Source organism: Epinephelus moara, chromosome 22 (genome assembly GCF_006386435.1).
Source record: "Epinephelus moara isolate mb chromosome 22, YSFRI_EMoa_1.0, whole genome shotgun sequence".
NCBI classification, from domain to species: domain Eukaryota; kingdom Metazoa; phylum Chordata; class Actinopteri; order Perciformes; family Serranidae; genus Epinephelus; species Epinephelus moara.
The window spans coordinates 23,276,987-23,290,111 of NC_065527.1; the positions used below are offsets into that span (position 1 = coordinate 23,276,987).

Consider the following 13,125-nt stretch of genomic DNA (forward strand, 5'->3'; position numbering starts at 1 on the left):
ACTACATGATTAATGAGTTAATTAAAAAAAAAATTCATGTGCCACATCTGTCAGCTTATAATTGAGGGTTTGGGTAAATGAGTGACCTGGGGACCAATCTGTAACCATTATTTGTCCATGGATCACAGCCACAATATATCAGTGGATCAGTCCGAGACTGTGGGTGCCAGCTGAGGTTCACTCAGAGACCAAAGTTTAGAACATTCTCCTCCTCTTTTTTCCCACACCCTCTATCATCCTCTTTCCATCTCTCGGTTACTGCTTGTTCTTTAAAAGAGTGTCTCTGTCCTCCCACTTTCTTGCTCCATCCATCCTGCAGTCTCCACTCCCACACCGGCGTAGCTTGCAAACAGACCCAGCTGGCCATAATGATGACAAATCAGCCCAAATATTTATGTCCATCGAGTTTCACTTTGGCTCTGCCCACGGCTTGCTCTCTGCACTCTTTTTTTTTTTTTTTACTGATCCCTCTGCAGCGGTCACCTCAGTCGCAGCCAAACCATCATAATCGCTCTCCGCAAACACACTTCAGCCCCGGTTATGTCACCTAAACACCGGTTGACCTTTCATGTCCGCAGAGAACCAAGTTTATGGTTGGCCGAGGGGTGTTATAAACATTGAAGTTTCGGTGTGCATGTGCAGATTTTTGTTTGGGCCTGGTGACTAACCTGTACTGTATTTGCGATGTGCGTTGTATCTTCTAGCAGGAAATGCGTGTTTGTCCCAGGTCCTGCTCACTTTGCAGAAACTAAACAAGATTCTGAGGTGACGGAGGACCTCACCGAGAGTTACTAGCTCCACGTAACATGTTGGAAATGTTTGAATAAAAGAGGCAGTTTGTTACTGCTGGATTTCGTATAACTGTACGAACCCTTTAGGAAATACTTTTCTGGCCCCTTTTTGGAACTGAAAGGATAGAAAACACTTCACCAGTCCTTCAGCTTGTTTAAGAGCTCTTTATATCAATTTGTAATAATACCATAAAGCATGGCAGCATTATGGTATGATACCTTCCTCACTTTACCCTCCACCTTCTCCTGATAATGCTTCTCCCCTGATAAAAGCATTGCCAAAAAAAAAGCTCTTTTCTAGGTCATACGCTTGCATTGTTGTTCCTTGCACATATTTATTTTTAGTCTTCTAAACTGTGGTGATTCGTGACTAATTATTGATCCCACAGTACTTCTCCGGATGAGAGTACCAATTAAATTCTTACAAAGAAGTGTAAATAAATGAAACGACTAAAAAGCACTGTAATTCCACTTCCATCCTCGTGCTATCTTTGGACGCCACATTTACAATAGGTAGTAATAGTTTTTTTTACAATCACATTAAGTGATTTTCTAACATAAATGCACGACTTCCAATTGATTTCTTACAGGAAAATGATGCATTTCAGAACCAATACTATTCTCCCATTATGTCACCCCCTCGCAGCTAAAACAGATGAGTCTGTGGTTTTAAACAGTGACGCTACATAAAGCGCGCCTTGTTTACCTCCATAGCTCTTGTCCTCTCTGTCAGATAATATGTATGCATCCTATCTCTCCCCCCCGGGAAAGATATGGCCTCTATTTTAACTCTGGGGCTCTGTATCCAGACACATGGGTCCTGACACGGAAGACAGCGTTCTGCTCTTATCTGCCCCAAAGAGAGCGTAAGAGGGAAAGTGAGCCTGTGGGGGGGAGAGGGGGGGGAAATAAGAAAAGGAAGTTGGTGAATGAGGCAGTGAGCAATGAGAAAGGCACGAGAGAGAAACAGGAAGAGAGAAAGCATCCCATCCTCTGCTTTGAGAGATACTGGAGATGGACCAATCAGCATGTTTAAAATTAGCCCCCCTGCGTCATTGTCCACAGCAGTGTTGGCTTACTGCTGTCCCAGATCCCAGGGCTTTTTTGTTTTTACTGAGGAAGAAGGCCCGCAGGCAAGTGGAAGCCCAGAGAGAATCAGACAGTCACAATGACTCCTGTACTTTAATCTGTCTTTTGCTCATTTGCTGTTTTGTTTTATATTTCCTTTTTTCCTCCTTCTTGGTTTGGCTGTTCTCTCAGGCCTTGGCTTCAACTCTTTCATACCTGTAACTGCATCTCTTCTCCCTTTTTCTTTCTTTTATCCCCCTTCTCTCCTGTTCTGTCTCCATGCCCCCGCTTACAGAGAGCTCTCAGTCTTCCCGTAGAATCATCAGCGTTGCATTCCCATGTGACTTGGGGATGTTTTGCTATTCACTCCTCTGGCTATGGGTTTACCTCAACAGGCACAGACAAAGAGAGACAGTGCGAGGCATGAAAATAGGAGGCAAAAGGAGAAAAAGCAATAGCTTTCGTCCCTCTGTCTCTCAGCGTCCCTCCCTCTTCTCTCGGCATACATGTTTAAGGGCTAAAGGTTTGGATGCAGCTATCCAGGATGGATGGGGGATTTGTGTTCCTCCCGTGCTTAGAGGCTGATGTGAATGCGGCCGACCGCAGAGCTAGCTGTTAGTTCTGGCAGTTTGGAAGGGATGCCTCTGGGACTATGCTTGTCTTTAAGAGTCTTTGCAGAGACTTTGCCAGCATGAATTAATGGAGGATGAGCTGAGAGGCTTTTTTCTTCAATTTAAGGAGACTGCTTGTCATTTTTTGTGGCAGGTTTTCTTGTGTGTGTGTCTGACTCGAGTGACTCACAAACACAGGAACACACACAACAAGAAAAAAAGCATGCACACACACACAACTGTGCTCTCACACATACATGCACCGTCCCGCATGGTGACAGCTGATCTCAAGCAGTGGCGTCCTGGCCGTGGGGGTTTGGGCTGGGTTGGGTTGGTTTACTGATATCGACAGCGTGGCCTTGTCTGGCCTATTGCCAGTGTTGAGCTAGCTCTCGCTGGCTGCGCTGACCTCCTATAAATCAGGGCCAATTACCACAGTGGTGCACAGCCGCCTCTCCTCTAGTCGCAGCCCTGCCCTGCAGAGTGCAGGGAGGCAGGGAAGCCACAGCCCTGCTTTCATTCCAATTAGTGCCACGGCTGCCCTCCTCTGTGTTTGGCAAACATTGTGCACTCACATTGTATGTTTTCACATTTTTTATACAAGTGAGGAACCACCTTATCTAAAGATGTTATTTACTTGGGAGAAAGGGAAAACCAACTTTTCAAGCTCTCTCTGCAGAGATGCAGTGTCATAAACACATCCGATGAATCCGATCCGAAGTTTTCAGGTTGTCCGTCCGTCCGTCCACCTGTCCCATTCTCGTGAACACCTGGAGAGAAATTCTTCAAATTTGGCACGAACGTCCACTTTGACTCAGGGATAAATTGATTTGATTTTGGTGGTCGAAGGTCAAAGGTCATTGTGACCCATAAAACTATAACTTGGCTATAACGCAAGAATTCATATGCAAATCATAACAAATTTCCCACAAATGTCAAATAGGTTAAAATGATGAAGTAAGGACATTTTATCCAAAAGGTCAAAGGTCAAATTGACTGTGACATCATAACAAAAAAGAATATCTTTCTGGCCATTGTTCAATGCCATTACTCAGCAATAGAAGAAGAGACATTTGGTCAGATATTGAATTAGTGATGATAATCTTGGGTGTCCATTTTGAAACTGTGCTGATTGTATAGATCTTCTGTGCTGTGGGTTGAAGTTGTGTGTGAAGCATCCATGTTTTAGAATTCGTAGCTTCTTTGCCGCAACATCCATTTTTGAAGCATGGCCAACTGTCATGGCTACGTATGAGTCTGGACAGACCTGGCTGGTTGGCGGAGGCATGCAACTGCGAGGTGGTAATTTTAGTTTTAAGATAAACTGAAGTGGTGAGTGTTCCTTAATAATGGGTTTAAAATCCTGTCCTACTTCTAAAGCTAAATAAACCATTAAAAAACACTGGATTATGTAAGAAAAAAATGCATCGGAACAAAGCTAAAAACATGGCTGTTGAAAAGTTAAATATTTTGGAGATACATGGTTTTAATAGGACAGCTACCATGGCCATTATAAGTAAGGTTGCAATAGTATTTACACATAATGCATCAAGACTTCATACAGTGTGAAGATGCTGTATATACAGTACATGAACATGTAAATAATAATACACACAGTAGGTTGAGGCCTACATATTACTCTCAGTGACCGCGAGGGCTAGCTATGATCTGTATAAAAAATGTGGTCGTCTTTGTGTGGGTGTGTGAATATACACAGTGCAGCGCTGTGTGCCCTCAGCCTATGTAGCGTACGTTAGATTTATCATCCTCACTTAATACACTCATAAACATTCCCCGGCATGTCACGGAGGCTGTGAACCCCCCCTGCACGGCTGGCTCGGTAAATTGGGCCTGTGTAAACCATTCTGCCCGTCTAAAATACAGTGCGGCAAATTGAAATCCCCAGTAAGCCTCTGTAGCAGCATGTCACAGCTGGGTAGGGAGGAGGGAGAATGGAGGTTTTTCTCATTTACCACCTGGAGGTTTTTGAAGTGTCATAACCAGCGATTCTCCCACACACTCTTTTTTTTTTCCTCACTTTAACTCTTTCCATCTCGCTTTTTTTTCTCACTCTTTGTCTCTCCCTCCCTTTCCCAATCTTTCATTCCCTCCCCTCTCTTGCTGAAATACCCTTTTGTCAAGTGCCGTATTCAATCCTCATCATTCTGACACATAAGGTCTGTATTTATTATATGTTTGAGAAGCCAGATCTTACAGGCTGACAGGCTGAGGGTAAACAGCAGTCACGGAACCATCCGTAAAGAGAAACAAGCTCGGCTATTAACCTCCAGTGGGGCGACCGGAGGAAGCCAAGAGAGAATTCGATTTAAAACAAAAGAGAAGCAAACAGTTTTCAGTGGGAAAGCATGTGTGTGCTTGTGGGTTGAAGTTTCAGCCAGTGTGTGCGCGCTGATTTCACTCCCACGCTTGTGCAAGTTCACAAACTGACCCCAACGCATGTGCATACATACATTACACATGCAGACACACTAGCGTTTGAAGAGCCTGTTCTTTTGGCAGCTCTTGTCCAAAAGTTGGACGACTTTTGCATTCCTCAAGTGTACGAGAGCAAAACTCCCTTTATACATGTTGCAGTTAATGAGATAAAAACAAAAACACACCATTAAATCCATAAGTCCGACATTAAACCCGTTCACCCCGTCCCACCATCCACCCAACAGTCACCATTCCTCTGAGATCGTCGGCACCGGTTCCCTTCTTAATCCCAGGGGGGACACTTCCGGCCCTTTTCTCCCTCCCCTTGGATAACCTAACTCTCTGTCTTCTCGCCCAACACTGTAAGTAATGGGCTGGTTTTGACCCCCCATGCCTCATTGTGTAAGATTTCAGCTTCTGACCTTAAAAAATGAAAGCAAATCGATAGGGCGGGACACATGAATTCCAAAGCCCAGGATGCAAGCCAAGCCTGGAGCCCAGGGAGGGAGGAGGAGGAGTAGGAGGAAGAGGAGGAGGCTGTGTGTATTACTGAAGGGCTAAAACAAAGAAAGATGGCGAGAAAGAGAGAGAGAGGCTTTCAATTAACCTTCAGCGCTGACAGTAGCGTCTCCTGTTTGTGCTGCTGAATTTGTACGTGTCACACACTATGTTAAGTACTGTGTGTATAATTGAAGCTACAGTGGACTTTGGGGGGAAATAACACAAAGTGGGGGGGGGGCGTAAGGTGAAAGCCTCAAAGTCGAGGCTTGAACTGCAGCTGTGCACATTCCTGTGACTTTGAGTGGGAGAAAATAACTCCCATGGAGCACTCAAGAGATTAAGATTCCTCTATACGACTGCCACTACATGAAAACGTGAGTGACTGGAGACTAGTTCAGCTTTTTTTTTTTTTTTTTAAACATTCTAGCCTGAGCAACCAAGGCCACCAAAACAGTGTGAGGCGCAATTTGCTTGAGGAGAGGGAGGAGTGGAGTATGTGCATGTGTCTGTGTTTTTCAATCACAGTAATAGACCTGACATTGAGACTAGACTCAAGTCACAAAAATGGCAACTTTGGACTTGAACTTAACAGCTGCTTGTTTTGACTTATGTGTGACAAGACTTGACAACAAAACTATTTTACTCTTGTGTTTAACTTTTCTGTATCAGAAAGAAAGAGTGGGGTTAGGACAGGAAATGAGAGAGAGACGCAGCAAACGCTGACCGGATTTGAACCAATGATGTTGTCCTCTCACACACAAAATGTACGTGCTAGTTGGCTGTTGACCATAGTCTTTGTGATATGTTCAAGTGCAACTTTTTGGCCAAGAAAGAGGCGATGTGAGGGGACGCAACAGCCAGTCTTCATCACCACTAGTTCTTTGATGTTTGTGTGTCTGGGTCTTTAACCCTGCAGCCACAGGGCGGCACTTAAAAGCCGAGTCAGCGATTCTGCAGAAAGATTGTGGATATTTGAACTCAACACCCAAACAAATAACACCCCTCCTGTCATGTGCCAGATTTACCATCCCTCTCGCTCCCACTGCCTTTCTCTTTGTACATCCATGGCATTTCAAAAGCACAAAAGCCCCCCCACTGCTGATTGGCTGGAATAGTGTTGTGCAGTTTGGTCCGAGTTTTTATTTTGACACATATTGGGATTGCAATATGAGTCGCAATTTCAGTGGCAACATTGCAAAGGATAATATTTGCATTTAATGGTAACTTAAAAAAAAAGATAATTAAGTATGCGGCCCTAGGTCAAGCCCCTGTGTTTGTTCCCCATTTACAGAGCTGTGCATGAACACTGGATTTCTTTTCAGCTGCAATGGACAGCTAGCAGATCATGAGGAGGTACTCGCTGAATTTGACAAAAAGTGTATTAGGTTAGAATCGCTGACTGCACCTTGAACTCCTTTAACTTAAATCCAGAACAATAAAAATGAATACTCTAACAAGAGGCCTTATATAGCCACACAGCATGTATTTTTAATTACTACGCCTGTGCCTAGAAAGGAGCTGAATAGTCTCAGCTCTGTAAAAAATACTATGAACAGTTTAGAAAGCAAAATATTCACACATTAAGGAGTTTTCATGTTTAACATTCAGAAACCTGTGTGCTTTGACTTTTCTCATGAAGACTTGTGACGTGCCGTGGACATGCCCTGCAGTCTGGCACTTGAGATTTGTCTGGAGTTATTTGAAAGTTCAGCTGAAGTTGCCCCAAAGGACTTAAAACAGCTCTGGTGATGCTGCGCCGTACATTACTTGCGTGTGAAAAAGGTGTTTCTGTGTCATCACGTGGCATGTGTGTGCTCGTGTGTACAGTATGTGTGCGTCCGGCACAGCGAGTGGCTGCCCATCAGTTCCACTTAGCTCAGCGTGGTAATTGGCCGTCCATTGATGGACGTGGCTCCCTCTTCACGCTCCAGGGACCCCGGCTCTTTGTCTGAGGAGTTGAGGCAACACGCTGGCATGGCACACACGCTTAAAATAGCGCATCAAATCAGCCATGCTTCGGCAGCCGCTGCTAACGTGTGGGGCGGATTGGAGGGCTAATGGTGTGTGTGTGTGTGCGTGTGTGTGTTTAACTGTGTGTGTTTCTCCAGCATGGTATGGGGTCTTTAGGTTCTCTCTGGGGAGGATGAGGGGTTAAGATGGTTAACTGGAGCTGGTGGTGGTATTTAGTCATGTCCCCATCTCTCCCTGACCATTTTTTTTCTTCTTACTGTTTCATCCATCACTCACTTACTTTATTGCAGTGTGCATCGTCTCTTCCCTCCTCACTCCCTCTCTTCTAGTCTCCCTCTCTTTCCGCTCATGCCCACAGGGCCCTGCTTCTCTCTTCCTGTCACTATGTGCAGTGTCCCTGCAATAGAGATATAAATGGGCTGTGAGCAGGGGGCCCTGACTCCTACACCATAAATCTACACTAACAGCACAACAGGCACATAAGGAGAGCAGAGGAGTAGAGAGAGTGGGGGAGAAAAAGAAAGGGAGGAAATCACATATCTAATTCACTTTGAATACATTTTAGAAGATAGAGATTATACTGAAAAAAGACGTTCATATTGAGATGTTTATGAAATAGGCTGGAGAGGATTACTGCGTCAAGATATCACACCCTCTGAGGTGTAAATTGTTTTACAGTGTAATGGAATTGGTTTTGAGGGTATGAATAGTAAGCAGGAAGTTGCCATCATTTAAAACTGTTGTAAGCTGCTGGAAGCCTTATGAACCCTAATTTCAGAGAGTCTCCTTGGTGAAATGTTGACTTAAAATGAAAAATGAAGAAATATTTGCACTCTTGACTCCAGTCTCATGTTTAGAAAAAAGACACTGACAGAGGAATTCAGATGCAATTTATTATTTTATACTGTACAAAAAGTGAGGTGAAAGTGAATATGCAGATACAGAATGAGGCATCTCATCTCAAGAGCTTTTTTCTTTACTTTTCTGTCAGTGTGCAGACCTTTTTATTTCTCCATATAAGAAATATTTTCCCTGAAATGTATTCTAATAATTCGAGGCTGAGATGGCTGAGAGGCTAGATGTTCTTTAACTTATTAAAGGTATACCATTCAGGAATTGCCAGCTACTGTTTGTAAACAGTTAGCCAGCAAAAGTTAAAGCCAACCCCAGCTTTTTCTGCTTGGCATTTGGTCTTGCTATACTTGTGTTTCTTCGGCACTGTATCTGTATTTTTGTAGCTTCCTCTCGGAAGCGTGCTGCTTATAGTCTGGCACGTGGTCGCTACCTTTTCATAAAGTCCAGAACCTCAACTGTGGACGGAAGACAGCAGAGACTCTATATAACATACACAGCCACACACTTATGGTGGGTCATAAGTCATAACTAGGATGAATTGCTTATGTATATAGATACAGATATATCCACACATTTTTTTAGGAAAATCCTGCGTAGTATACTTTTAATATCTGCTTGTGTTGACCTCTAAAGCTCGGCATACACTGTGCCATTTAAGCCTGTTATAGAAATGTTGGTTTTAATTCTAGCTCTCACTGTATGAGTGAATCGTCTGTGATGTAAAGCCAAAGCTCACGATTTATGTGCTCACAGTCTACCATCTGATCGTCAAGCCACGACCTGAGTGCTCACACTGTACATGTAAAATAGACGATAAAACAGCCCGTCTGTCCCTGCGAACCGTTCTGGCTATTGACAATTAAGATTTGTTTGAAAGCTCCAGCCAGAAATTGTTTGCTAGCAGAGGCAGGTTCACAATAATGTAGAGATGGACATACCAAAAAGAGCTTAAAAGTCCATTTCTGCAAAAGGAGTTAATTCAAGTTCTGTCGCTCTCACACACTCACACAAAAGTTAGCAGCATCAGCAAACTAGCTGGGTATCGGCTACACTGTACAATCGAGGCTCTCAAACACGAGAGTCTGATGATGACCGACCAAAATTTCATAAGTTCATCTGAACATCAGATGGTTGGTCGGGAGCAGTTGACTGGGCTATGATCAGTCCTTGCTACCCTTCGGCAAATGCCCAACAAGGCTGAAATCCAGTCTGACGCCAAAATGAGTCTTCCGGCTCAAAAATTTGGTCCAAAATGGGCTCAGATCCTACATTGTATGTCCAAGTTAAGTGACCCTACTCTCATCTACTCTCAGCCTCGCACCTAAAATGTATGCTCTGAACTGGTGGTGCCTGCTGTTTCTTCAAAAGATATATTTTTCCCACTCCTTCTCACACTTTCTCCCGTTGTCTCAGATATTGTATTTTTGTTCACACCTCACCTTTCAGCGTGTTCAACTCTTTCACTTATCAGCCCACGTCATATAAGTTAAATCTTTGTTTAGCTCTTTGTGTTAAATCTTTCCTCTCTTCACTTCTCTTTTCCCAGCAGCCCTATGCTCCACCCCCTCATCCCATGGCTCCTCCCAGCCCTAGCACCAACAGCTGCAGCCAGGGAGGGGCGGAGCAGCTCAGTAAGACCAACCTGTATATCCGAGGCCTGCCACCTGGGACCACCGACCAGGACCTCATCAAACTCTGCCAACCGTGAGTACAGTTAAATACAGAGGTTCCACTGTCACACTTGTCAGTGCCACTTCAGGATGTAATTAACCATGATGTGCTTCTCCTGGCTGTATGTATTTAGCAATAGATATATATTTCTCCAGCTCATTATGTTACTGCTGGAAAGGTAATATAATCATAATGGATGAGACGTCAAATCAATTCTGAATATATAGAGGCACTAATTTCAACTGTCGTCTTTAAAAAGCCTTTAATAGAAACAAAATCTTAAGTTTAAAATGATAAAGATGTATAAAGACATTGAGAGAAAAGTTTTATGTGCTTGTCCCACAGCCCAAAGTCTAAGTCAAATGGGGAGGTTACCCTGACAGGATCACATATCAGTAACTACCTGAATAAACAGCTGATGGACTGGAGACACAAGAGACATTTTTTGTAGAGGATGTTGTACTTAGGCAAGATGGAAAACCAATTTGCGTCTGCAGCGTTTTACAGTAGCTGTAGCTCATGGGCATCAAACCATGAAGCTAACAGCCAAGTCAGATGTCAATCAAAGCAGGTCCACCTGGCCACCAGCTGAAGTCAGCTCGCCAGCCCAAACTGATTCATTCTTTTCTGTCTGTAGTTGAGTAATCAGTCACCTGCTTAACTTGACCAAACTACTCTACTTTTTCTCCTTTTGGAAGAAAAGATCATAGATTTCAGAGAGTTCAAGAGACGTATTGTAAGATATTCAAAGGGACAGTTTGCCCCCAAATCAAAAATACATATTTTTCCTCTTCCCTGTAGTGCTCGTTATCAATCTTGACTCTTTTGGTGTGAGTTGCCGAATGCTTGAGATATCAGCCACAGAGATGTCTGCCTTCTCTTGAATATAATGGAAGTAGATGGCATTCGGCTTGTGGCTTGTTCTGTTTATTCAAGAGAAGGCGGACATCTCTACGGCCAATATCTCCAACACTCTGCAACTCACAGCAATACAATCAAGACTGACAAATAACACTATATGTCAGTGGAAAAAAAATCAGCATGTTTGATTTCAGGGGTAAACTGTTCCTTTAAAGTAGATTTGAGACACAAACTTTGACTCCAAAGTTGTCATCTTGGTAGACAGGTATTGGTGCGTGGATACAAATGACATATGAAAGGTCTTAAATGCCAAACTGATCAAACTTAAAAAGTTCTCCTCTGAGAAGAAAATTACAGGCATAAAAAAAGATCCATGTACAATACCTTGCACACCCCATTAAACGGCTACCAAGCGAGTGCTTTTTTAGGGGCACACACACAAAGGTACTCATAAAGCTCTGCCAAATGTTCTTGATAGAGAAAACACACACACACACCTGCCTGCACACAGCTCAATAAGGCCTAATAAAGCTTAGATTGGACCACCTCCCTCAGGAATCACAGACCAAGACCTCATCAAGCTGTAACACACAGTCACAGGGGCTTTCTTTTCTCTCAGTGTCTTTGTCTCTCACACAAACACACACACACATGCACACAGACACAGACACACGGACACACACAAGCAGCTTTGTTCGGCTCCATTAGGCCCTTTCACTTCTAAAATGGTGAAAAGGGGGTCAAGATCATTAATGGAGACAAGGCCAGTAGATTGTGAAATACAGGCCATGAGCGAGTCTGTCTGGTTGCATAACCTTTTCTTGGCCATATTTCCAGAAATGTCCTGGTCAAACGTGGCCAATTATTCAATGATCCTTTGGAGACGGGAACATGCTGTCCAGTATATTTGGTAATGCTCCCGGTAGCTGTGTCATAAGTCATGCATTTATTCTTGATACTGACCCATCAAAATTCCATTAGCCTGAGAGGCGGCCCCGATAAGATTTGGAAAAGCACTCAGCATTTTGACATTGCATATCTCTCGCTTAGCTCTTGCATTAACCCAGTTGTACAGAGTTGGACAGTTTCAATTTCATTTCTAATTCTATATGATCTTGAATATTTTGAGCCTAACTGTTTGGAAGGGCAAACCATCTCACAGCTTATGTAAAATACCCTGGCAGTGTGCATGTTTGCGACTGTAGATTTGCATTCTAATATATAGCTTTTCTTCCATGTGGCATGGAAAGCCACTGACTTAGTCTGTTATTGCTTGGATCTGCCGTGCTGTCCTCTAGTGGCTGTCCTCTTGTTCAGCTGTTTCCACGGCTCCTCTCTCCCTCTTCTTATATCTCCCATCCTTCCCTGTGTGTGTATCGCCTGCCTGAGAGCCCCCAAGGTTGCCCGAGGTGTGCTGTGCCAGTGAAAATCCAATGCCACTGAAACTTTAATTAGCCAGACTGTGTTTCAGTGGCAGGCGGGTGGCAGCATTCAAGAAAAGGTCATGCGACTGTTCTGCAGTCTGCAGCACCCTGGGTCCCCCTCAGGTTTTTTCCCCACATGCCCAGCCCCTCTCCAGCACCCAGAGCCTCCTCTCCTGGCCCTGAGCCCCATCAGCTCTCCCTGATTGGGTCGAGGGCCTGCGTTTGTTGTGTCACACGCACTGAAAAGCAGCTCTTGCCACCCTGGATCAACACTATCTCAAAAGCAAACATGCTGCCGCCAAACTGACGAATTCTTGACAGCGGGCCATATCGTAGCTGCTGATTGGAGGCTGTTGCACACCGCCTGAGAGATGCCAAAAAACTAAATGCCGTCTACTGTGGTTGTAACCCCGTCCTTGTGAACTCTAATATTTCTCTGCCAAGATCCTGTCATATTTTTAGTAACCCTCATCAAGGCCTCTCAACCTCCCAGAGTTCACGGTCCTTACTTGAAATACAGAAAAACAGAAGTCTGAATATCTAGATATAAACAAATACACCAAATCTGTTGGCATGTGATGTCATGTCATTGTTGCTGAAGCCTGCTTTAGCTGGCTTCCAGGTAACTGAGCCTTAAAGGGATGGTTCAGACTTTTTGAAGCGGGGCTGTATTGGGTACTTATCCATTTACATTATATTACTTACAGTAGATGTCTGAAGAGCAGGCTGGAGTCCGACATGGAAGTTAAGCAATCTACTGCTGCTGTGGAAGGATCTGCAACAAAACATATTTTAGCCACCTAAAAAAATCAATACCAGTTTAAGTGTATGCTATATTTAGAATATTTTTACAGCTTTACTTTAATGTCGGATAGTGATTTCCGACGAGAGAATGATGCTCTTGTATTGCTCTCTTCAAAGCCAGACTCCATTGAG

The 13,125-nt window shown here is 43.8% G+C and overlaps 1 protein-coding gene across 8 annotated transcripts in view; it reads left to right on the forward strand.

Moving 5' to 3' along the window:
- rbms3 (RNA binding motif, single stranded interacting protein) overlaps window positions 1-13,125 on the forward strand; it is a 381,273-nt gene that overhangs the window by 155,204 nt on the left and 212,944 nt on the right. For 7 of the 8 annotated variants that reach the window (XM_050035272.1, XM_050035279.1, XM_050035274.1 and 4 more), the window contains one exon: window positions 9,780-9,937. In XM_050035272.1, coding sequence (XP_049891229.1) covers window positions 9,780-9,937 — 158 coding nt within the window. The remainder of the gene's footprint in view (window positions 1-9,779; window positions 9,938-13,125) is intronic. The other variant, XM_050035277.1, reaches the window with a different exon arrangement.